General features: G+C 40.0%; 1 protein-coding gene across 4 annotated transcripts in view; it reads left to right on the top strand.

Annotated features, from left to right (window-relative positions):
- MET (MET proto-oncogene, receptor tyrosine kinase) overlaps nt 1–26899 on the top strand; it is a 91282-nt gene that overhangs the window by 31649 nt on the left and 32734 nt on the right. For all 4 annotated transcript variants that reach the window (XM_048050996.2, XM_048050994.2, XM_066991365.1 and 1 more), the window contains exons 3-9: nt 3463–3654; nt 15223–15357; nt 16754–16927; nt 22109–22269; nt 23530–23632; nt 23859–23995; nt 26477–26641. In XM_048050996.2, the coding sequence (XP_047906953.2) occupies nt 3463–3654; nt 15223–15357; nt 16754–16927; nt 22109–22269; nt 23530–23632; nt 23859–23995; nt 26477–26641 (1067 nt within the window). The remainder of the gene's footprint in view (nt 1–3462; nt 3655–15222; nt 15358–16753; nt 16928–22108; nt 22270–23529; nt 23633–23858; nt 23996–26476; nt 26642–26899) is intronic.

The following is a 26899-nucleotide window of genomic DNA, read 5'->3' as shown; positions in this document are numbered from 1 at the left end:
CAATTTGTCAAATTAAATTTTAATTTTAATGATGTCTTCCAAACTGTTTGCAAGACAGCATGAGATGTTCTGCAGTGATTAAGTCATTAATTTCTAGTTTATTCAAGACATTAAGCATCAGATCAAGACATAATATCACTATCTAATTGAGCACTGCACTTAAATAAGAAGAGAGGTTTTGGCCAGCTGTAGTAAGACAGGCCTGGAGGAATGCTTACTGAACTGTTTCTCCAAACAGCAGTCGCTGCAAATATCAGAAAAGCTCAGAAAAAATCCCTGGTTAAACTTTTTTTTTTTGGTCCCTGAGCCTAGTTATTCAGACCAGAGACTAGACACTGACACTGACCTACCGGGGTATTATTTTGAGATTTTCATTAACAACTTTAAGTTTTCCTCCTTACTTTGTACTTCTAGTTTCAAATGTGCAACTCTGTCCAAAATAATATTTTTAAGTCCACTGAACATGATGTGTAAATCATCAGTTAACTGCCAAGTAGCAACAGCTCCTGATAGCCCAGCTTGAAGATGTCTAGGGACTTCTTCAGTGTGTTTGTCCTCCATGGACTGAGTCCAGGGAAAATTCCAAAACACCAAAACTTCCCCTATGAACAAGTAAGATAGTGTGTTATCTCCTACCTTCTGGATACAGACAAAAGGCAGGGCTTTCCCGCACCTCTTTGCATTCCAGTGGCACACCTACACCAGTTTCACAAAGCCCTCGCTATGAATCACACCCAACTGGCACCTCTCATCACACAAGAGAGGCAATATAGCCCAACCCACGCACTTACCAGTGCTCTAATCGTCCATTTCAATATTTGTGTGATTTGTCACTGCAACTTGGCGTAATATCCAGAGTGCATCATCTGACATCAGTTATTTTTCCACATTGACAGCCAAGAGGATACTTACGTGTACACTGAGAGAAAGAGAGAGAGGGAGGCAGAGATTCAATCTTCAAAGAGTTAATTTAAAGCAGCTTCTTTGCTGAAGTTTTCTGTGTTATCAATCTTCCTTTAGTTTTCTAAGTAGCCTTTTAATCTCTGTATTTCTACTCAAAGATCAAAGCATTCGTATTTCTTGAACAGCTAACCTTATGTTATGCTGATCCATGAAGCGCCAGGTTTTGTAAGAGAGCCATATGTGGAACAGTCTGCAGGTCTTTGGGCAGATACCCAAAATTACGACATCTCTGAGGAAGGCTGAAATGACTTTGTGGCTGAAATGACTTCAAGAAAGCTAGGAAAGGTGTTGGGGCAAATAGGAAAATGCAGCCATGTTACAAAAAATAAAAAAATAAAAGAGCTCGAACAGAGTTTCACAAGGACCATCAGGATGCTCAAATCGTGTTAAGATAAGTACACAGGAGGAAGTACTTTTTTAGGGTTAACACTGAAACATTCTCCCCAAAGTTGGTTGCTCATGGAAGGAAAGGAATTATAGAAAAGAGCAGAGGTCCCAAGCTGGGGGAGGGTAAACTCAGAAATCTGCCTTATTTCAAAAAGCATGAAAACTGTACATCTTTCTGCACTTGAACTATTCATACTCATTGTATGAGTAATCTTTGCACAGATGTTTCAGAAATATTTTTCAACTGGATAGGATATGAGTGCAAAAGAATAAAGCTTTTCACTTGTTTGTTGGCCAAAACAAAGCAAAATTAAATTTGTCTCCTGTTGATGATTTAACCCAGTCAAGTACTGGGTTAAAAATATGTAAAGTTTGTTCAATGACTGTTCGGTGTGCCTAGTGCAAAGTTCCTAGGTCAGTTCCTACCATACACTAACAGCTAATATCAAAACTAATAGAGCAAGCGCTTTAGCATGTGGCTAACCAAACCTTTAAGTCACTGTTGTGTCAGATCTAATCTGGAAGCCCTCTTTCTGTATCATTAGGCTATGTTTAGGCATAGATTTCAATTGCACTTGTTTGGCCTTATAGAGGATTTTACATAAACAATACAGTAAATTGACAGGACACCTGGAGAGAAAACTGTCACAACTGCTGGCAGGAGCTTTTAGGGATCATAAAAAACTTCACCTGCCAGTGCTATTGCTGGGCACAGTTCAGAAACATAACAATTTGACAGCAAAGGACTGAGCTATTACGTTCAACAGTTTGCTAGTTTCCAGTGCCTTGGGGTTTTTCCAGAATTCAGCAGTTAAGCCAGCAAGAAATTCGCGATTCATTATTTCTTCCTCACAGTACTCTCAGTAGTAGAAGGAAAACCACCCAAATCAAGAAAATATGAAAATAAAATTTTATTCCTACTTGTTCTTTAACTGCATGATTCAGGTCTATTGACTTTAGCAGAAAGACTCTGACTGTCTTTAAAAGGCTTAATTCAAGCTTTTAAAAGGATTTTTAAACATGTTTATAACAACAACAAATCAATAAAAAAATTAGGAAAAACCTAGCTCTGTATTGATTTCAACAGAAGGAACCATCGTAAGATCCTCTATAATCCTCCTACATGTTTATTCATAAAGGATGGGAACACACTAGATGACTTCCAAATTTAAACTGGTTAGAGATCCTTTAGGGGGTTTCTGGTTGTTATCTATACAATTTCCCCAAAACAGATGATGTAGTATCAATAGTAATGGAATTTTCAGTTAATAGATTACTATTGAATTATCAGAACTGAAGGTTATATTCTTCTCTAGAGATACCTTAAAGTGTATTGTTCAGGAATTTTTCCAATGAAAATTAAAAACGTGTATTCTCTATTCCCAAACTAAAAGAGAAAATCCTGCAAAAACAGCAACTACTGCAGTGCACTTGAGAAATACAGTGATTGGATGAAATAGCACATAAGCAATAAATGATCAATATAACAGCCTAAGTAATTATTAAAAAGCTGGCTTCACTATATTTCCATTAAAATATACAATCAGAAACGTATTTTTCCTGCTTTATTTCCTCCTCTTTTTCCACCTTTTTCTCCCTTTTTCTGCCTATGACTGAAAAAATGTAGGAAAAAAAAAAAAAAAGAGAACAGAAAAAGAAAAATGCTGGAAAATCGTATTTTAATGAAAAAAAAAGTGAAAATGCAAAGTTTTTTAGAGAATCATTTTCTAGGAATCACTGTTTTAGAAACAGGTGTGTCACTGGTCAAGCTTTACAATCAAAAAATTCTGAGACCTTTGGAGACGGAGCATTGTGAAATTCACCTAGAGAAAAAAAACCTTGATATATATGCTTACACATATATCATCCAGTTAAATAAAGACCTTACAGGCTTTTTCCTTACAGAGGGAATAAAAAAGTTTAAAGAGGCATTCCCATAATGTTAAGAAGTCATTGCCTTCCTCAAAGAACATCATAACTGATGAAGCAATTAAGTTTGAAACATTTTAAAATACTTTTGGTCAAATGCATTTGTGTTAAATGACTTCACTCTGACAAAGATCTATTCCTACTCGTAAAGACAGTACTCATCTGTACTTCATTTTCTAACAGGCTTTTTCAAGAAATGCTTCATACTGCAGAGCACAAGATGATGAATATCGCTTAGAAGTTACAACTCCTTTGCAGAGGGTTGACTTGTTCATGGGCCAGTTCAACAATGTCCTGTTAACTTCAATATCTGTCTTCACTAACGGGAACCTTACCGTTGCTAACCTTGGAACTTCAGAGGGACGCTTCATGCAGGTAAATATTGTCTTCATGGTAAAAAACGCTGGAGTTAAACAGAATAGTGAAAAACAAGAAGCAGTGTTATCCAGTTTAACAGGGTGTTAGAAATTTCAAATTGCTGAGTAAAATAGACCCTCTGGAACATAGACAAAGCATCTAATAGAGCATTCAGCATTTTAAATGTTCACATGGGCTTTGTGGTTTGGAGCAACGGTCTTGGAGCAAAATCCGCCATATCTCCACTTAGTCTGGCTGGTTCAATCCAGAGATCTTTATTGGTCTGTACAAACTACATTTCTTTGAAAGGAATATAAACTGAACTTTTTGTCGTAGATACATATCAAGCATGCTCCAACCCCAGTTGGGGGAAAAAAGCTCTAAAACAATGATTGATTCTCTGAACAGTTTCAGATGCATGCTTCATATGGTCAGTTGATCTAGAAGATCAGATTATATCTAGTTTAAAGTAAAATGCCCAGACAGTTTATAGTGTAGAAGAAGGAACATTAGTTGTTTCTATATACTGATCCACTTCTATGACAGCAAACTACTTGCTTCGTACCCATATGAGTTTATGACTAATACATGAATAATTGAGATTAACTCCTCCACCACCTAGTTGCAAGTCTCTCTGAATGCATCTCAGATTTTAGGACTCGTTGTCTTCTCACTGTTCTTTTGGACAGCAATTTTTCCTGTCCTAAACCAGGTTTTCCATAGTAAGTGGTAAATCACCCTCCTGAGAGGTCTGTCTCCCTCCACTGAGTACATAACTAATCTAGACAGGTAGATTGGCCTACATACCTTCTTTGTAGGTGAATAACAAAATAAATCTAACCCATACAGCCAACAGTCTTTTAAAAATTTGGCAGTCAAACATGAGAAGACAAAATACTTTGAAAACAATGAGGGCTTCCTCTACCTACCCACCTTCTTTCAAGCACTGTCAACCCAGAATGACCACTTTGGAGAGCTTGTCTTCTCCAGCCACCACAGGGTCCAGCCTGGGTGTATCTCGGCCTAGATCTCACCTGCACCCAAGGATCCGTGTCCTTTTTACTCTGCCAGTATTATTTGTCCTCTAGTGGACTTCCAGATGTATTGGCAGTCTTTGACTCATCTTGCTCTGTAGGCTACAGAGTCATTAAATTTAGCACTGTTGTCCCTCAACCATCATTAACTGAATCCTGATAAGAAGGCCATCATGAGCTGCTGTGCCCTTCCAGCTTTCCCACATCTGCTAACCTTCCATTAGAAATCCCTTGGGCACATACACCTTTTCGTAAAATTCTTTGTGTAGCATGAGTCATCAGAGAAGACTAAATAATAGCCTTCTCTTTTTTCTCTCCTTTCCTCTCATTCTCAGTCCCTACCACATCCAGTAAGTGGGGTTACATATTGTCCCCAGTATTTGTTAATCCACAATTGGCACCCTTTTTGGACAAAGGGTATCCAACGTCCCCACTGCTGCCTTCTGCACAGACTGGGTGCAGAACCTGCCCCGGGTTGCACAACCCGTAGTGCTCCTGCAAAGAGGGAGGTGAAAGTAACTTACCATATAGAACGGGTGGAAAACAGGAGAAAATCAGAGAAAATTGCATTTCTCCTTTCCCCCTAAAATACAGGAATTTAACAAAATGTTCAGTGACAACCCTGCCAGTTTTACCTGAACTTCCTTTGACGACCTCGTTATCTTTAAGCTGCAGCTAGTCTTCAGCGCAGGAAAGGCAAACGCTAAGAGCTACACGCTGAGCACAGGAGCAACCTACGCTCTGTTCTTAAACATAGATACTGGTTCACACAGTGAACATGAGCAATTTGTTTAACCTTTCTGAAGCCATTTCCTTATCTAAAATATACAGGTAATAACAGCCACTGTCCTATTCACTGCACTTGTTTTGGGCTGCCACAAAGCTTTTAGGGAGCTGTGATGGAAAGCACAAGGCAGCATTATTTTTTATTTGTAACATTCCTTAAATTATTCATTCAAGTCCTGCACCACACATCTTATTCAGACATTTACCCACTCTTGGAACAATTAAAATATTTCCAGGACACATTTCCCATTCCAGGTTCAGTTACAGATCAAAAGAAAGGCTATTGTGTAAACTGCATATTGCCATTAGCAGAAATATTCTCATCATTGAATTAGATTGGCTTGAGTTACAGAGGGAAGTTAGCATTGGGCTCATATTATAAGTAGGAGCTCTTTCTTTGAGGATTTTGTGCAACCAGCAGGAGAATAAGCATACCAACCAGCTTTAATGACACTACCTCCAGATAAATGTTTAGTATTTCTTTCGCCTTTAAATGGTCTTGGAAGGAATACTATGTCTCTAGAATATAGACGACATCACTTTTTCCAGAATTCAAAGTACATTTACATTAAGTCTTTTTTTCTTTTTTACACTAATAGTTATCTAGGAAGTGCTTTCAAACATGTTCATTAGCAAATGTCCAACTAAAGCAGATTTGCAGTGTTTCTATGGAAATATAGCTATTAACTGCAATGAGATGGAGATCATTAAAAATTGAGCTATTAAACTAACATTACTGAAGTAAAATGGATTAAAAAAGAATCAGGATAATCTAACAATTATTTAATTCATCAAAACAATATCCCTAATCACTTCCCCATATTTTATAGCAAAGAAATGTAACTATTTTCTTTTTTATTTCATTCACAAATATACTGGAACATATTGCAAAAAAATCCTCATTTTTTTCCCTTATTGTACACCTACCTGTTGCACAGTTTGTCATTTGCACTAATATTTTAGCTCTTTGTACATGCTAATATTGAATTTTCCTGTGCAACCTATTTGTATCTCATAGCTATTCAGAGTTGACTATATCTATTCAGAGAGAGATTTGCTTTCAGAGAAAATGAGTTGCAGAATTTCTAGAAAATTCTATGTATCAGCAAACCTGTGTTACAACTGGTTATACTGTATTACTATCTTCATAATATATTTTCATGGAACCTATTTAAAAGAAAAAAAAGAAAAAATATATACTCATATATAGACTTCTAGTGAACACAGTTCACCTTGTATTTAGATCCTCTTTGAAATATCAGATCTTGAGTCTGTGTTTAGACAATTTAGTTTGTGACATAAACTTCAGCACTATCAATTATCTGTGAGATTAAAAGAAATAGTAATACTGTACCTCTGTCTCTGGCAACACAATGCCCAAATATGAAACATATTAGTGAAAATTAAGGGTGAAATTAATGAATTTTAATCAAATTTTGTTATATTTATTTAAGGTTCATTTTAATTATTATGAACATTTTGTGGTAAAAAAGTAGATGTTTAAAACACAGTATCATGTCATGTAAATTCAATTGAAGCTCCAAGCCTGTGCTGTGGAAGCCAGTAGGTGCCGAATCAAGCTCCTGATGTTCAAACCAAGAGAAATGTATTTGAAAATGTATCTCACATTCTCCTATTATACCTGCTTAAACTTGATCAGCAGCCAACCATTTGATTCTCCTTCTCTTCTTTCTTTCATGTTTCTTGCTCTCTTTCCAGATCCTTTTGCACTTCCTTCTGCTCATCACTTTCTTCCTTCCTACCAATGCCTCATCTCTGTTTCCAGCCATATTTTTCTGTTTACCACACAATTACGGCACAGCATTTCTGCAAAAGTCAAGAGAAGGTTTAATATGTAGTTTCTGAGAACACGATTTTTCCTTCTGTAAATGATGGCTAGCTGACTCGAGGCTTTTGATGTATTTAGAGCCATATCATACTGAATAGCTCCTGTCTTTACAAGTGATTCCACTGAAGCTGATGGCTGTGCTAATGACCCAACTGTTATCAGAGTACAGCCTGTATTTTGCTTCTTTAAAAAAAGCATCAGAAGAGCCAATAATATTTGGAATGCAAAAGCAGGTATGCCTTACCCAACCAGTGAATAGTCACCTGTTGTTTTCTACTTGTCCTCTTAGTGAGATTAAATAGAATTTTTCACTTTAGCAGCTCTGAAAAGCACTGATACACTAATACGGGAAAGGAAATACTGCCTCCTTTGCTAAATGTTTATTTTTTTCAGCCAAAATCTAAAACTAAAATCAAATCAATCTAGATCGTCCAAGCACAGAAGATTCATGAGCTCTTTTAAGGAGGATAATTGGGGCCGGGAGGTGAATTCCAGAGTTCTCCTGGAGAATAATTGCAGCCCATTGACAAACTGAGCATGTTTTGGCTGCATCAGAAATGTTAAATCTGTATTTGGCCATGAATAGATTGGAGTTTGTAGTTTTCTAAATATTGTGGAGTTTCTGTTACAAAACAGAGCAGTAATAATTTTTCAAAGACAGCTGACATGCATGAGACAGAAAAGAAAAATGGTTTTACTTCCTTCCTAAGCTGGGGCCTGACAACAAGCTTTTTTCCCCCCCTTCTTTTTTTTTTTCTTTTTTTTTTTTTTCTGTTGAAAAGTTGCAGCTGTTTCGGCCTTTCTTATTGTGCTTGTTTTCAGAGTGTGACTGGGAACATGGGCTGAAAGTACAGCTGTTGGGTGCAAAGTGAATCAGGTATTTCACAGTGGTTATTTGATTAGAAAACAGCACACAGTCACACTGCCGTAGCCGTGGAAGCAGATTTACAGCTGGTGTAAACCAGTCTTACTCCCCTCGAGTCAAAGAAACTACACTAAGGATACAACTCATAACTGGAAAAGACACGTTCATTACCAGCCAGTATTTTGGGGCCATTTGAGTTTGTCACAAAAGAAAAAGAAAAAAAAAAAAGAAAAAAAATCCATGCTATATTGAGATTAAATATCTTCTATTTTGCTCGGTTCCAAGGTGAAGCTTTTCTTTCTTTGCCTGAAATTACCTCAGAGAGTGACTTTTGAGTGACGAAAAGTTCTTCAGGAAGGGTTAGTCTTTCTGATAGCTCTGGGCAGAGTGGGATATGGGAAAGTTTTATAAGATTTATTCCGAAAAGCTCACACTTGGTTTGGCCTTAACAGTAGACAAGAGACCGATGCCTTTGACGTCTGCAGAGGCTGGCTTTCGGCATAACAGTGTTTGGAAACAGAGCACTGCACATGCACCCCGCACCTGAAGCTGGCCTCACTGAGGTCAAGGCCAAGCAAATGTACCACTCGTTGGTTACCTGCTTCAGGAAGAGGGATGAGAAACTTTTCCCTGTAAGCTTTGTACTACATGTACTACAGGTAACCACTCTCGTCATGTGCATTTTTGGCAGTAGTTTCATGTCACCCAGGCACCTTCTGACTATATGTGCCAACTCAGTGGGGCAGCACTGGGCTTCGAGCAGGATGAGGACCTCCTGCAGGTGTCCTCTCATCTTTACGGGGTAGTAGGATGTCCATCCTGTTGCTCCTGGAGGTAAGGAGATGGTCTTCCCATGTGTATACATACGCCCTGAGATGCAGTCAGCCACACGCTGGCTGCAGTCCTGTCTGATCTGGCTGGATATGAGCCAGCTCTAGCTGAGAAGCCAAGCGTTAGCAAAACATGGTCACGCAATGTCATGTCTGAGCAGCTTCTGGACTGAATATGGCTTGGGGCACGAGAACCAAAGCATGATAGCATATATAGTCCTCGTTGGCACAGAGTGCATCTCGCACAACAAGCCGCTCACCCTCTTCAGGGCCTCGCTGCACTCCCTGGCACAGAACAAAAACGAATAGCAAGTTTTGTTCTAGGGACACATTACACCCCAGCACTTTTAACCAGATATTTCAGCTAAGAAAGGAAGTATGGGGTTAGAATGAAGGTTTCAGGGTGGATAGGGGCAAGTAAAAGCACACACTGGTGCTTCTCCCAGTACCTTCCTGTGTCTAGTACTCAGTGGCCCAGAGATTTCCTGAGCTGGAAATTGAACCTGTGTCTGGAGTTTAGTAGTCCTTAATAGTCCTTTAATAGTCCATAAAGGAATCCTTTTCCATTATGTGTTGTTTTGCTCTCCACAGTATGCCGTGACAATGATGTCCAGAATTTCATCATGCTTCGAATGATGAAGAGATTCCTTCACCTGCTGCCTTATCTTTTCGTTTGGTGCACCCTGTTCTGTATGATGAAGAACAGGGACTCAGCTCTCACAGATCAATTGTTTGGGAGATTTTCACGTGCAGAGCAGAAATCTGTTGGCTTTCCTATCCAAGTACAGAATATTTGACAGTCACAGTCATTTCCCGGGAATACTTATGATTAAAAACAATCAACAACAACACCAAACTATAACACTCACATCTCATTTCCCTGAAAAGAGAAAAATTAGCATGTGTCATAGCTGCTTTCATAGATTACATGCCAGGCAACACAATGCATGTTACAGAAATGAGTATAGACAAAAATAATCACATCTGCTTTTTATTTGTAACTGCACTCAAAGAGAGCTTCGAAAATCATGTCCCAGAATTCAACAAGAAGAGAGCCAGGCGTTCAGCATTGCTCTCCTCTTGCAAACAGCAAAATGGAAAGGCCTCGCTGCTTCGGAAATCAAGGCTCAAAGCCCTGGTGCCTATTAGCAAAATGAGTTGACATGCAGCAAGGAAGTACAGAGCTTTGCATCCTTCAGCATAGTCATTCAACTCCAGTTTGTATCACAGCACAGCGGAAGCTATTTCCACCTATGGACTGATCAAGCTTCTTTTGACCTAATTCCTTTCCCATTGGATAAAAATAATTGTAACAAAACCCACTATAGCAAGTGGCAAGCCATGTTGGAAGCAAGTGTGAGGAGGTCACAAAGTACAGGAGCACAGACCTTAAACCTGGCAGTGTTGGGAGGAAAGCATGGCAGGATAGAAGCAGTCATTGCAAAAGCTGTCCTACTCAGTGCCCACTCCTGTCCTGCCACTGTGGACCAGAAATTCACCTGGCTTCTAAATACTGTCAGTATGATGTGTTTAAATGCAAAGCATGCACACATGCGTTTGTAGGAATGTGAATTGTTGCAACCCTTCCCACTTCATATTTTTTTCAATTAGCAGAAATCTGTGGCAAAAACTATATAAGTGACGTTTTCATACCTATACTCAACTTTTAACAGTTTTGTAATAGCAGCCCCTTCTGTGGTAAAGAGAGTATCCTGCTCCCCCCAAAACTATGAAATGGTGCATAACGCAAAATCAGAAGAGTCAAATTAAAATTAACACCTGCTGCCAAATAACTGTTTTGAGAGCACACATGTTTTAATATTCAGTTCAAGCAGAGAAGCTTACACCCTTCAGAGCATTATACTCTCCATGGATTAGAGTGATATACAGCATCTAGAGAGCTACATATGTGCCCTCCGCAAGATTTTGCTGCATATCCCAAGGCATTTAAGGCGTTACACAATAAAGTTAACCCTGAGCCTATCTCTGCTGGGTAATGGCCTCCACCTGCCAGACATCTAGGGAAAAAAATAACAATGTGATACTTAGATGGGATTGCTTTAAGACGGCCTCTCATTTTTGCAGAAGATATTTCACCATACACTCAGTAACATATGTAATTCAATCCTGCTGACTAGCAGAACTGAGCATCAGAATGATTTTTAAAAGAAGCTGTTGTATGCTCTTTTTCAACTCAAGTTATTACAGTCTAAATTTGCCATATTATCCTTAAATTAACCTAGATTTGAGGCTTCTCACTTACCATTAATACTAACTGATGGTAAAGAAATTGTATATAAATGAATTACTTTGTTGTTCATCAACGTAAATGATCACTGGCTTCCAGTATAAAAGATATATTAAATAATATATTAATTAATTAATTGTTGGCCATTTGAGCCACAGTGAGACACTGTGGAGGGTTATTTGAAAGAGCATGAGAACAGCTGCACGGGTTCATCAAACCAAAGGTCCATCTAGCTCAGTGTTCTCTCTCCAGCCATGGTGACAAGTGGATGTCTAGGGAGCAGGGCAACATAGGCAATACCTTCTGCTTCAAGCATCCAACTATTTCTAGTTCTTCGGTTCTTGGGATTTCCTGAGCAACTGTGTTTTGTTTTTTCAGTTCTTTCCACGTACATTGCATTTACATCCTCTGGCAAGGAGTCACACAGGTTCATCACATAGTGACAGGAAGTCTTGCTCTTTTGTTTATTTTGAACATGCCTATTACTTTTGCTTTTCAATGGTATTTAGTACTTTTATTGGAAGAGAGTAAATGGTCAACCGCTAGCCACTCTCTCCATGTCACTTATAGTCCTGTATGTCTTTTCCACATCCCACCCACAAAGTCAGCGCTTCCACTCTAACCCAGTCATTGCTTGTTTCAGCCTTTTGATCACCTTTGTTACCCTTCCCTGAACCTTCTTCCCATTTTAACATATTATTTTTGTCATGAGGCAACCAGAACTTCACCAGAGAATTCAAGGACTGGACAAGCTGTGAATTCATATGACATAAGGATCTTTTCTGATTTGTTGTCTAATCCTTTTCTATAATTCCTAACTTTTGTTTTTGCACTGCTGCTGAACAGTGAGATGATATTTTCCTGGAACTATCTGTCATGTATCACTTTACATTTATCTTCTTTGTTGTGTTTCACCTGCCATTTTATTGCCTTGACACACTGTCTTGCAAAGTCCTCTTGCCATCCTTCATAGTCTGTCCTCATCCTTATCACCTTGAATACTTTCAGATCTTCAGCAAACTTTGTCACTGGACTGCTCACCCACTTTTCAAACTCATTTATGGATATATTAAACAGTACGGATCCCAGCACAGACCCTTGCCGAACGCTTCTGGCGACTTCTCATTATTGCAAGAGCTGACCATTTACAGCTAGCATATGTTTGTCCTCTTTCAGTCAATTATTTGTCTGCACAAGCCCTTCCCTCTCTCCTAACTGCTTGAGTGCAGGCACATAGATATACTTTCATTTCTTGTGTGTCCTGGAGAAATACTTGATATCTCATTAAAATATTAAAAAAAAACAAAAAACACCAGTACTTGGATAATCATGTTTATAGTCTTTGCATAGATAAATCCTTTCGTAGCACTGAAACATTTCCATTGCAGAAGTAGCACGTGTATGGTAGTGTGGGCACAATACAGCAATGCCAAAAGGTACGCATACCAGCCCAGTCCCAAGCAGTAAAAATCAGAGGTATCTAAGAACAACACTGGAGTCCTAAGTAGCCTCTTCTTCATGCTATAGCAACTGTCTTAAAATTGCCTTTCTCTTCAGGATTATGTTGGATAAGGGTAAGATAGAATTTCAAGGACTAGGCTGATGTGTGCAGAAATTGCACAGTTACAGGGACCAGAAAGAGCATTTTTTGCATCTTGAGTCTGTTACTGCAACTCTGTAGGCTGGTGGATTAGTTCTAGGAAAACTGCACACTTTTATTCCATAGTTCCAAATGAGTTAGGAAGTGTAATTTGAGCTCCCTTTATGTCATGAGGTCAAAGTCTATCCACCTTGGCTTTGAGCAGGTGATTTGACTATCAGCCTCAGTACAATAAAGGTCACTTGGTTTTTAAACTACCAAGTAATTTTCCAAGATTGTAGAGAGATGGGGTCCAAATTTTCATATATCATCTGAGATTGCAACACAGATGTGTTTAAGGGGTTAACACTGTGGCTCAATCAGAAAGAATGCTTGGCAATAAGAGGAAGCCTGGATTAATGATAGAAAAGAATTCTTAGCATTTTATAGCAGTGGGTATCCGAGATGAGACATGGCTAATGATCAACTAAAAAGGTATTTGCAGCTGTGGTGCTACCTCTCCCCATAATGCCAACATTAATCAAGCTTTTCCATGCAGCTTTGCAGTCCATTCTATTTTTCATTGTCCTGAATATAAAAACAGAGCTCATGCCCTAATACACTGAGTCAGACACCATACTTCTGTGTCACTGAAAATGATCAGACCTTATCGATTTCTAAAAGCTGTACTTTCTGTACTGTGAAACAAACCTATAGCAAATACTTTAACAAAGCCAGTTTCATTTTAAGGGGAAAAAAAGCCTCTTGTAACCCCAAACTGTAAATATCTTTGAGATGTGAAGCAGTTATCACCATGAATTAACTGCTCATATATTTTATTTAAGTCTTGAATTACAACAAAACATCAGCTGTAATTACAGCATCTCTAAGTCGAGTCTTGGAGTCAGCCCTCTTGCTGAAAGACCTTGGCAGTGCGAAATGCCAGTGAAATCATGTAAGTCAATGTCCTGGCTGTTCTGATGCTGCCTTAGGAGTCAGGAGAAAAGCTTCATTATAGGAAAAAATTAAACTTTTGACATACAAGTTATTTCCAAAATGGCTTCGATCTTTTTAAATAATGAACTCCATTGAATCTCAACTTCTCAACAAATGCTGATTATCTAAATTCCTTAAGTAAACTACACGTGATGCAGCTTTTGAAACATGAACATGATCTTCCCTTATGTAAACAATCCTCTGCCTTTGTTGCCTGATGCTATCGCACTGGGTGCACATCCTTCTGGATTGCAGGCCCAAGCCTATAAAATCTTGCTATCAAATATCCACCCCAATCTGCAGATGCTTTATGCCTGTGCTTAACAGCCATGACTCATCCCATTAAAGTCAACAAAGTTACAGTAGTAAAGTTAAGCATGCGCTTGCAGGAATAGGCCCAAATTCTCAGAAGTATTTAGGTAACTTAAGATGAAGAGAGATGACTAGTGGGGGAATTTCATACTGGTGTGACTAATCTTCCTAAGATCTTCTGAAATCAAGAGAGAAAGTGCTCTTGCAAAGGGGCTTCAGGACAACTAAATTAGGCTCCTGTTTTGGAACATCTTCCAGAGAGCTTCCTACTCTCCCTGTTGCTTAAGAGGTGCCAAGACTGTCCTGGACACCCAGCTCCCACAGAAATAAGCGGGAGTTAGACCTCAAAGTGTCCAGCCTGATCTAGTGGGTGGCATCCCTGCCCGTGGCAGGTGGGTTGGAACTGGATGATCTTTAAGGTCCCTTCCAACCCAAGCCATTCTGTGATTCTGTGATACTATGATTTTGCCAAGCGCTTGTCTGCAGTAACAGCCATCTCAGCAGCTCTGGGAATCATGCTCTGACTGCTTGTGTCTTCATAGCCCTGCTCACTGCGACAATCTGCACCTGCCATAGCTTTGCACTCCAGCAGCCCGACATGCACCATGACCAGATAGTAACAACACAGGCTACAGTGCACTGTTCAAGCTGTAGGACCAAGGTGAAAATAAATGGAAACATGTTTGACCTTCAAAGTCCTGGAGTTTCCTCTAAATAGACATTGTAGATAAAATTCTTTTTTCTCACATGTACTCTTAAATCTACAAGGCTAAGTGACCCATCTTCACTTTTTATTGTTGATTTATAAATACTTGAAATTGAAGACCACAAAGCAAGCAGTGACTCCTTGGTATTTTAGTAAACATGATGCATTTTGAGGATCCTCCAAGAGCCATGATTTTGCTCTGTTAAATAAAGTGGATTTTATAGAGGTTTAATCAGATCATGATGGAACATTATGCAAAACATTATGCAATGTAATGCAAAGTAATTAATGCAAGCAGAAAAGTGGCAGGGATGTGAGGCTGTTGAGCAGCATTTGTGTCACACACTGCCTGCTGATTTTCTGAATTTCTGTCTTTCTTAGATAGTGGTTTCCCGTTCAGAGCCCACAGCTCCTCATGTCAGCTTTCAGCTGGACTCCCAGCCCGTCTCTCCCCAGGTTGTTGTTGAGAACTCAGTAGCAGCAGATGGCTATACCCTGGTAGTGACTGGAAAAAAGGTGAGCAGTACATAATCTAATCATTCCTCACTCTGTGCAAACCTGCATACAAAGCAGCAACTTTCGTTAAGGGCAACTATTCACACTGCTGCTTTATGTTCTGCATCCTCCCAGCCCTTCCATTCCCTTGGGAATGCTGGAGGGGCAAGTTTCCTCCGAGACTTTTTTCCCTACTAAACAAACCAACAGACTAAGATTGAGAAATGTTTAAATAATGTAAGAACTGTGATATAAACCAACAAAAGCCAGGAAATGCAAATTTAAAGCTGAAAGTCTGTCCTTAATTCAAGTGCTTGCAAAGAAAAACACACAATGGCTTAAGAAAAGAATGGTGTTCAGAATTTCCTGGCTTTTGTTGGTTTGTGTCATAACTTTATAACTTTTTTAAGAGGGTTGTGTGTGCAAGTGTTATGTGGGTGTGTTTAAAATTGGAGATGTTGTTCTTGGTAAGGTTTGAAGATTATTTTATCAGGCAGTTTACAAAGGGTTAATAAAAGATGAAAAGTTATCATAAATATGATATTGTCATAACTAGGATGTGCATTATCAGGTGGATTTAGAACATCATTGCGTTAGCAGATAATATTACAGATAATCCTAAACCTTAACCATAAGCAATAATTTGACCTCTTGAGTTCTATAAGAATTTAAAGAAATTAATCAGCCATTACTAAAGATGGTTATTAATCATTTACTAGAAACTATGAGCTATTTGCAAGAGTAACCTTCAAAGAAAATGTCCCAAAAATGTTTAAGAAAGGTACTGAAGTATAAATTATATAGTGATGTAATTAAATGCTAGTATTAATACTTTGATCAAAGATAACTTCTGATATTTAGAGTGACTATTATCATACCTATTTTGATATTTTGAAAATTATCATAAATTTTAAATCATGTTTTTATATAGGTTAGGTTTTTTGATGGCATGTGTTAAACACCAAGTACTTGGTCAGTCGTGTGCCCAGTGTGTCACAGAAATTAATGTAGCCTCACAAAAGTTGAAATAGCCATCATGCCTATTTTTATAAACATATGAACTAAGACATACTGAGACACACTGTTTTTTCCAAGAATTGCTACAGAACTGGGAGGAGCATGCTGCTGTTTTCTTTTTCCATCAGCAAAAAAATGCTATCTTGCTGTAAACACCAGATGCTGGTAGTAACTGTATATAACATTAAGATGCCTTTAGGGTTTCTCCCAAGTGAATTTAAAATCATGTCACTTAAATTACTTATAAGATCCTATAATTACCGAGCTAAAGAGAAGCCGAACCACAACTTGCACAGCTGAAATCTGAGTAGTGCCACAGCGCGCTGCATAAATTGAGACTCTCCTCAGCGGCGAGTGTGCGCATTCAAAGGCTCTGTGCACCATCTCTTTCCACTGACAGATAACCAAGGTGCCGCTGAACGGGCCGGGCTGCCACCATTTCCAGTCGTGCAGCCAGTGCCTGCTGGCACCTGCCTTCATGCGGTGCGGCTGGTGCGGAGAGCGGTGCCTGAGGTCTCCAGAGTGCGCTGGAGGGACCTGGACCCAGGAGACCTGCTTGCCAAGAGTCTACGAGGTAAAATACATGTTTCTGGTATTCACCTCCACGTAATTTCAGATACACGGCATCCAGGGGACCATACCAATGTCTCGGGTGGTGTGTGGGGTGAAGGGCAGCCTGCCCACCACCCCTTGGAAACCCTGAGCTGGCAGAGCCCTCCAGGCCCAGCAGCGCCCTCCATGCGGCCTGCGGTGTGGCCATCGTTGTTTTGACACTGCATCAGGAGCCTAAAGGGTTGGGTGAGTCTTTGGGGTAAATATATAGGAAGAGGTGCCCTCAGGTGCCCTGTTGGTGAGCATGAGAAGCAAACAGAGGAGTTCCCATGCTCGTTCCACTTCTTATTTTTATGCACTTACGGCAAATGAAGTGCCTGCTCTCTCTCACAACGGATGTGGCAGCTGTAGGGGAGCAAGCCAGCAGCTTCGCCCTGGCAGAGGGGACAGCCAGAGGCTGCTCTCCGTGGGCTCCTGTGAGGAGCATACAGGGACAACGCTGTGCAGATGAGCACACAGCCCTGCTGGCTCGCCCCTGTTTTCATTTAGCTACGGTTGGTGTGAGATTTTGACGGGCAGACTGTACGTTTAACCGAATCGCTTCGAGTGAGGTGCAACACGGCTGTGAAGGCCAAGGCTCAGGGAGCAGCAGATGTACTGGTACACTGAGGGAGGAACAAGCGGAGAGCTTTCTGGCAGCACTTGCACCTACTTACTTTTAACACATTTAAACTATACTGTGTGGCCAAAAAATACATTTTCCTCTGGGTATACAGCTTGCAAACAGAAATGAAACTTTGACATGCTAAACTCTCAGGGAGAAAGGGAAGTAATAGTTCTTCCTTAGCAAGTAGTGCTTTCTTTCAACTGGGCAGATGATTTCATGGACAACAGCTTTTTTTAAGAATAGCCAGGCAAAACTGCTATAAAAGTTTGGATTCAATAGTAATCTAGAAACTTGTTTTCAGGGGTGGTATTCTTCATCTTTCAGATACAAAATTTAGGGCTAAATCAGACAAAATTCACTGAACAGACAATGAAGCACTCTAGGAATCATACCCAAAATGGTTGGAGAGATGTGTGTGTGCGAGTGTGCGTGTAAGTGTGTTTACCTTGCCTTCAGTTACCATTTACCTTTGGGCAAAGGAGGTATAAAAAATCCGCTATTCCAAATGTGAATCATTTACTTTCACTTTATACAAGAACTCAGCCATTTCAGAAAAGCTGCAGTAGATGATCAAATTGTCCTTTCTGTCCCCAATTTTTAAGAGACTGTGAATCACTGATACAAAGGCATGCACTGGGGATTAGTCCTGGCCCATTTTTATATACCTCTGCAGAACCAAACGGCTCACACCTGCCCTGCATAGCTTGTTTTGTCTTTCCTAGAGCTCGAGCATAAGCAGCAACCCTTAACATTTTTTCTCAGCAAAAATTTCCAACAGCTGCTGTGGCTTGCCATGCATCCAAAAAGATTTCTAAGGTTCAGAACTGCCTTGCTTCTGGCTTTCAGAGGTGCTGAGCTCACACAGCCCTCTCTGGTTTCAACCCGGAGCGTGTGCACTCAGCAGTTTCAAGAAGCAAGCACCTGGAGCCCATGCAGAGACGTGCAGACCAAGAGGTGTGTCCCCAGAGCCACCTCTCGAGTCCCTCTGGAGTTGCTGGGAGAACTCATCCGATGGATCGGGCCATAGATGTGGGCAGCAGGAGCAGGCATGGGGCTGGCCACGTGCTTGCCCTTCCCCACACACAGCTCAAGCCCTGCCCGCTCAGCACAAGCCCAGTCTGCCCCTGTAATGAACATGGATCTGTGGCTCTGATGGGTCTTGAAGGGAATCTTGATTTACTGTATGCCCACATCGGTGGAAGTTGCTTCTAGAAGGCTTGTAAAGAAAAAAAAAATGCAGCTGAGTACTCAAATCCCTTTGGATTGCTAGCTGTTAAGACAGATTTCATGCTCTGCTGGACCATGACATTTAACATTATTACTGAAAAAAAATATAAAACAGATTATTCATCATCTTCTGATCTGTCTTTAAACCCATATGCATAAAATATGAGAAACAAGCTTGTTTTGTTCCTAACAAACAGAGGATGACCTGCTTTGCGTAGTATTTGAAATTCTGTCCCACTCCCCTTAATATTTTGCAGATTTCAGAGAGACAGATTGCTTAGGATAGGTCATATGAGCGTTTTAACCTGAGGGTAACACAGAGGGTCTGATCCAAAGGACACTAGATAAGTCTTCAGAAAGTTTTCCCAGGTTATTACACAGACCAGTGCACAGTGGAAAAATAAAAAAAATAAAAGAATAAAAAAAATGAGATATTCCTTTCAGGAGGAATGACAGAGGGGAAGCACAAGGTTCTCCCATTGGGAGACCCTTCAGGTCTCTGCCCTGCTTTAAGCACTTTTCCTTGGAGCCATCGGGTGGTGGGGAGCAGCTCTGCATCCCTGCCTGGCTCAGCCCCAAACACAGCTGGGCACCGCACCTCATGGACCTGCCTCCACCTTTGGCCCCTGCTAGCACTGGTGCACGTTTTGTCAGCCCAAACTGAAGGAACGCTGGGGTACTCTGAGGAGTCACACTGGAGATAACTCCGTAATGAAACAAATTGCAGGCATCTGCATGCGGAGTTCAGGTCACGCTGAGAGGTGAACTGCATAAAAGGAAAAATAAACTGGTCTCCCTTCGGATTCTTTGTTGTGGTTAAAAACCTGGGATGGTTTGTTGTTGTTTTTAAAGTGAGTCATTTTAGTCAGCTTTTATCTCAGAAGTATCAAGAACATCAAGCCCTCTGCTGCCTGTTTAGATTGGAGGTTCTGCTGGAAATTTCAAATGTGGCCTGTGCATGTTCTTGCCTCTTAATTAAAATGAATGGGCTGTTGAAACTTTAATAAATAGATATTTTCTTCCAACAATTTATAAGGTATGTGAGTGGATATTAGCATAATGGCTGTTAACATAAACAAAAGAAAAACACAATCTTTAACATTTTTAGAAAAAGCCTTCTCCCCCGTAACCCAAAGCCCAGGGAGCAGCAGGGACATGCAGAACTTCAGGCCTCACAGAAGGACTTACTCCAGGTTGTCAGTGGGGTTTCCTGGCCAGAGAGAATTTTCAACAGTTTTCATTGCATTTATAACTGATTTGGGCTTTGCTTATTTTCTGTTACTACCTGCACAATGCAAGTGCAAAGACGATGCCTACAAATGCCTCGGTTCAAAGTCCAGGAGGTTCACTGCTCATTCCTGTCATCTCTCCCAAGGAAAAGTCTTGGAAACCACTCTTGACTTGCAGTGGTTTCAACATACAAAACAAATGAAATAAATAAAGGAGTGCATAAAAACACTCTAGGGGAATTTTTTTGAGAGCTCAAATACAGAATTACAAGTTTGGGGGTGGGTTGTTTTTTGTATTTGTTTTTGGTTTTTGCTCTACTTTGAAGTCATACCTCCTAAATTTGCTAGTAGAACACAGTAAATACTTTAATTTTCCCTCAGTTAAGGCACATGAGCTGCTATCACAAGTCTCTTTTGGCAGGTAAGATCACTCAAAAGCAGATAAGTGCCTTAGTTTTTGATTCTGTATGGCTTTGTGAAGCCTGGTTTTAACCCCCTTATTTTGCTAACTTAATGGATTACATTTCAGTCTCCTCAAATGCCAGAAGTCTATGCATTATTGCACAAAACACAAGACATCCTGTACCCCCACAGAGCAATTTTAGTTTTGTAATTCCAAAAATAGATATTGTGCTGAGATATTAAGTGGAGTGGAAAAATATTATCTGAAGTCAATCCAGATTCTGAAGAGGAAAAAAAAAAAAAAAAAAAAGGAAACTTAAATTTGGGAATGGCACAGGCTCCACAGGATGCTCCCCACACTAAGCTGCAGCATTCGTTGACAGAGGTCTGTGTGAACGTCACTCCTTTTTTATAGGATTTGTGCAAAAGCACTGTTCCTGCGTAGGTTCCCTCTCCTGTGCTCACTGAGAGCTGATCCAAACCTCATTAAAGTAGAAAAGATTCCTACTGACTTCAGTGCATTTTAGATCAGACTCTTTGTCTGCTTTCTAATGGGGGCAGTAAATTTCCCCATATAGAATATATGGTTTAATTCTTTTGAAGTATTCTTCAGCTGCCTTTCTATCCACAATAGTTCATTTGTGAGAGTCTGGAAGTACAGCTACAAGAGAGTTGAAAAGAAATGTGCTGTCTTACTGGATTTCCAGATGAAATAATAGCCAAGTATCTCTCAAACACTTTCTTTTCAGCTTGAAAATGAAGTCAGGTCCTTTGAAAGGCACAGCTGTATTACATTTTAGGGGCAAAATTACTATCCCTAAAGCCTTAAGTCTAAGACGTTCAGGCACTATGACCACAAGTATAAATTCAGTCTTTCATTCTCTGTTTGTCCAGTAGTACTGATACGTTTGCAAAATTATGCAGTATTGTTAAAAGTCCCCACAAACCCTAAACCAATGTCTTTTTTATTCTTTTACTGGCAGTACTGACCAGCACTTTTACTGAGTTTTTGCAAGACCTCTATAGTGTTCCTACATTTTTCCCACCATTGTTATATTTTACAGGACAATTTACAATATACAGAAGAAAAAAAAAAGAAAAAAAAAAGCATTTCCTTTGTAGATTGTCTCTATGTTGCTGAGAGGTAGTTTATTTTTAACTCGGAATTAGAGGTGACCAAATGTAAAAGATTTAAGGAAAGAATAGCAGAAGTCACGTTAACTTTATCACAGCCAATGCAATATCGGATTTTGGTGTCTTTGAAGCTACTTCACTCTGAACCTGACTTTCATCAAGCTAACAAAAAATGGTCATTTGGGGACTCTTTTGTGTTCAGCATTCAGCTTCTAACAAAATAAGTACATTGTATGTTTAACATGCCAGAAATAAGATGTGAAAGACAAGAACGGCAGGATTTAAAAGACTATTACAATGCACAGCTTGTTCAGTGCCCCTAAACACTATCCTTCAAAGCTTTCTAGTATAGGTTTTGTTATTTATTGCTACTGTCAGAGAAAGCTCATAATGTGACAAATGAAAGGTGAAGAACAATTAAGATGAATGGTAGGACATAGTCTGCCAGAAGAAATGCTTTTCTAAAATTATTCCTTTGCACATTCTTTAACTCCATTTGAAGTTTGAGAAAACCTGATGTAAGTAACGAAATATTTTTTAACAGATTCTCCCGAGCAGCGCTCCCTTAGAAGGCGGGACAAAACTGACACTGTGTGGATGGGACTTTGGATTCAGCAAAAATAATAGATTTGAATTAAAAAATACAGTAGTCCATATTGGAGGACAAATTTGTTCTCTGGAAGCAAAATCTAGCAACAAAAACAAGTAAGAAACCTAAAATATGAAGTTTCCTTTATAGAAATGTTCTTTATGTGGTATGGATTATGTAATGATACAAACATTCAGTCAATGGGTATCATCCTTCAATTCTGAAATTTCAAGTAGAAAATTTAGGTGTTAAACAATCCCCTGATTTGATAAGTTCCCCATGAAAACAGTGCTCCAAAGAGAGATCCAGTATATCTAGCAACTGCCGATAGCTCTTGCAGCAGCTTATTCTGATTTGCCTGCAAAACGCTGTTCAACACTTGTGGGAGCAGCAAAAAAGGAAACTATTCAAAGGTGTGAAAAGGTGGCAGGTTCCTTCAACCAGGATCCTGTAGGGCTCAGGTATGTCACCTCCATCTTCCTGATCTGTGAGGATCTGTGAGATGGAGAAGAATGTGAGAAGATGCAAGAATTTGGTCATCAAGAGGCTCATGACCCTGTGCAGTACTTCTCCTCCTCCTCAGGAATATGTATTCAAGACAGTGGAATAATTGCTTAAATTCAAGGCAGAGGTTATTCTGGTTGTTATCTCAGAGAAATAGTAAGTTCAATGAATATCCTCTCTCAATTCAGAGCATTCAGCTGTGTCCTAACAAAGCTATGTGCAAAGCACGGCATGGCTTCCCTAGCCACATTTATAGCAGCCAAGAGGTCATCCTCCAGGAGTCTTGAGCTCCTTCCTAACTGCTGTTCTGAACAGTCTCAATGCAAACTAAATGTTATAAGGAGAATAGCTCATATATGAGACACTGTAAATGTAAAGTAGTTCATTGGCACATACCGCTACAAAAGTTCAAATTTTGGTAATATTTAAATCTAGACAGCAAATCAGTATAGGAAGTAATCCTGTTGTCTGCCAAAATCTAAGACTAAAGGAAAATTCCAAAAATCAAACCAGCCATTGAATGGGAGGTATTTGTTTTCTCCAGCATGCTTTTTTCAGAAATCTATTTCACATACTAAAATCATTTTCTCTGGCTATGTTTAAACACCATAATGTTTATTTAGTATTAAAGAAGAAGAAAACAGTTCTTTTAGCTGTGTTTTTTCTTGTTGTTGTTGTTGTTTTTTGTTTGTTTTTGGTTGGTTGGTTGGTTGTTTTTCCCTGAAATATCCCTGACACACATAGATTGATGAATTGTTCAGTATGGATCCTGGATTATTATGAGTTTGATTTGGTTCAATTTTAATACAAAATGATCAAGCCAGGAAAGAAAAAAAAAAAAGTAATCCCATCTTTTTCTTTGCTTTCCAAAGGCTGGAATGCACAGTTCCTGCTGCAAAAAATGCAAGTTTTAATATATCCAGTAGTGTTTCTGTTGGACACGGAAAAACGTTATTCAATACATTTTCTTACGTGGTAAGTACTATAATTAAAAACTTTACTGTCTAATTAGCTTCAATATGAACTGGAAGAATCCTCATGAGTCTTATCCAGTCTGGTAATTCTATATTCTATATTGCTGTTTGCTTTATTATTACTTCTTGGAAGTGCTAAGAAATGTATGAAGATCCCTCCTCTTCATATTTTGAAAATAAGGAAACATAATTTAGCAGTCCTTTCTTCTTGTTTTTACTCCCCTCAGAATCCTATAATAACAAGTATCTCTCCCACCTACGGCCCCAAATCTGGAGGAACATTGCTAACGGTAGCTGGCAAATACCTAAACAGTGGAAAATCCAGAAAGATTTTTGTTGGTGAGAAACCATGCATCTTGAAAAGGTAATGTGTTTACAAAGAAGTGATGGCTTTAATATTGAAATGTGTTGATTAAAATGTCTTGGTGTACAAAACACTGCTCTCCTCTCCTAACACTACATATCAGAGTATACAGACTGCAGTAAGTGTTCAATTCGGGACTAGGTCCTGAGTTTAGGATGTCTAGAATCTTCCTAGAAAGGACTACAGTTCCCTGGAAGATTTGTTTATTCTGTAATGCCTAATCACCCTCATTAAAACATTGCATTGAAAAATAGCAAATCAGCTTCTAACAGACTAGAAATTACCCATTTTTTATCATTTTTGTCATTCCCATTCCCACATGCTCAATCCCCTCTTCTACAGTCAGAGCTGCTGTTAGTGCAGCAGCATCCAGTGAACATCTCATGAGCACTGTGTGCAGGTTGCCATTTCTTCCTGGCCAACATGAGACCTCTGCAGAACTGTATCCTATGTGTCAGAGCAGGTGTTTCTGTGCTACTATCATTGAACTGCCTCCTAACTGGAGACAGCATCATTCTGGGACTCTTCCTGCAATGTATAAAATAGTTTTGAGGACTGAGCCAAAATTTCTGTACGGCTCTGAACTGGATCCAGTAGGAGCTCAGTCAAGAACCTTCAACATGCTATGTGTGGAAATGCGTTGAATCTTGTCAGAATATAAAGTTAAATAATAAGCACAGATTCTCTGCAATGGGCTGTCAAGTATTCTGAATTCAGTAGCCATTCTACCATGATGCAAATCCTGCTTTGTCCTCTTGTTGGGTACAGTAGGGTGGCTCCCATTGGAGTGAACAGAATTGTCACCTTCACAGCCAAGGGCAGAATCAGGCCCACCACGTTCCAGAAACAGGGTGTCCTGCAATTTATCTAAATTTTGGGTCTCTCCTAATGATTATGGAATGTCATAGTGGTGAAACATCACACTTGCAGAGGATGCAGAGAAGCAGTAGCCTATTAGTTAATGTCAGACTTAAAGTCAGGAGAGATGAATTTTATTCCTTGCTGCTAAATGATTTATTGTATGTTCTTGATCAAATCAGCCAAGTTTCCTGACTAAATCAACAAAGGGATTTAGGTATTCAAGACTGATATTTAATCACTACCAAGATGTTCAGCTGCTACTTAATACTTTAGGATGGGATTTATTGATATCATCTCAGCTGGTCTGCTAATGGACAAATATATGAACCTTTGGGGAATGATTCATCTGATCCATTTGAGACACCTAACTGTGGGGATGAGATGACCGCCAGCTCAGAGTCAGACATCTGCTTCAGTCAGGGGGACCTCTAGGTATCAAACCTTCCCTGGGGCTTACCCGGTAAGCAACCCCAGCACTCCCCTTCTCACTAGCAAAATTGTCTGGAGACATCTATGCAGATTTTGAGCACTTTTTCAGGATAGGTGTTTCTCTACCTAAACTGGCTGTGATCTTTGCTTTTGGGAGCGTTGCCCAGTTCTGAGCATAGCTAGATCAAGTTGTCTTTTTTTTTCCTTTAAAAGACGGTGAAACTTCTAGATACTTGCGGATGAACCACTAACCCCAACAGCAGACAATGAACACTGCCTTCCTGGAAAGCTTTAGAAGTGGCAGCAAATGTCCCTCTTGTCTAATTTGGAAACAGTTGCTCACATCCTTTGAGAACGTCCTCACCTGAAGGGCTCCTGGATGTGGGTTGGCCCAAATCACTGAACCCAACCACTGGAATTATATTTGCTTCTCCAGTCAGTTGTTACCCTTGCCCCTGATGTGCCCTGCTCCCTGTGGCCATGATTCATGTGCTCCGAGCTCCAGGATCCTTCATCCCTCTGCTGCTCACTCACCCACTGAGCTCAGGATAGGAGAAGGACTTTCAGAAGAAGTGAAAGAAAGAGGGAAGGGCAAATATCCCTGAGACTCTGCTTCTGTGCTGGATCTGGTCAGCTCTTCATAAATTTTCACCCTCCCCTCTCTTCTTCTTACCCTCTCCTGCCTTTCCCTCAGCCGTGTCTGGAGCCAGCGTGCACCCAGTGCAGCACACCTCTGAAAAGATAGTGTATATACCCTGCCAGCCCTTTTTCCTGAGTTTTTTTTTAACACAGGGTAAATCCCGTGAATTGGAAAGAGAAAGACATAACCTCTTGGTTACAGCAGAACAAGTCATTCTCCTTGAACCTGGAGCATGCCCTCATTTTCCAGGCTGGAAGCCGCCCTTGCACAGTGCAGGGTTTGACATGGCTGTCACAGGCACTGGGGAAATGCCTTCCACCAGGCAAGGTGCGAGTCAGTCAAACTGAGGTGAATATGGAACCTAAGAAGTGTTGCTCTTGTTTCTACACCACACCTTGCTTATTTTCTGCAATGTGATCATCCAATGTGGTAAACAATGGCATTTTTTCACATGGATTCTTAGGTGGGTTTGCAGCTTACTAAATGATAATGTTTTAAACAGCATCTGTGTTTTACAGTGCTGACAAGCAAGCACTTTTCTGTCCTTCCAGCATATCAGCGAGCACGGTGGAGTGCTACACTCCAGCACAACGAATCCCCCAGGAATATCGCGTGAGGGTGGGAATCGACGAAGCTAGCCGAGACGCGAAAGGTCATTTCACCTACAGAGAAGACCCCGTTGTTTTAAACATTCATCCAGCCAAATCTTTTCTTAGGTGAGTAAAAGTTTCTCATAGAAATAAGAGAAGTAATGAATGAAAGAAGAATGGCTGCGCTGTGCAGCAATCTATCAAAAGAAATTGCATTTTTATCTCTATCTGCCATGCCAATTGCTTCTATTATGGTGCAGTTGCAGAGGGCAGATCATTTCCTTTCAGAGGTGAAGGAGAAGGGGGAAGGGCACCTCTGTTCTTTATGTGATTTAACTCCTAGCTGCTGTCGACTGTACCTGTGATGTCCTGCTGAGATACCTA

Source organism: Anser cygnoides, chromosome 1 (assembly GCF_040182565.1).
Source record: "Anser cygnoides isolate HZ-2024a breed goose chromosome 1, Taihu_goose_T2T_genome, whole genome shotgun sequence".
NCBI classification, from domain to species: Eukaryota; Metazoa; Chordata; class Aves; order Anseriformes; family Anatidae; genus Anser; species Anser cygnoides.
Note: the sequence above shows the minus strand (reverse complement) of the source record. Positions and strands in the feature narration are given on the sequence as shown.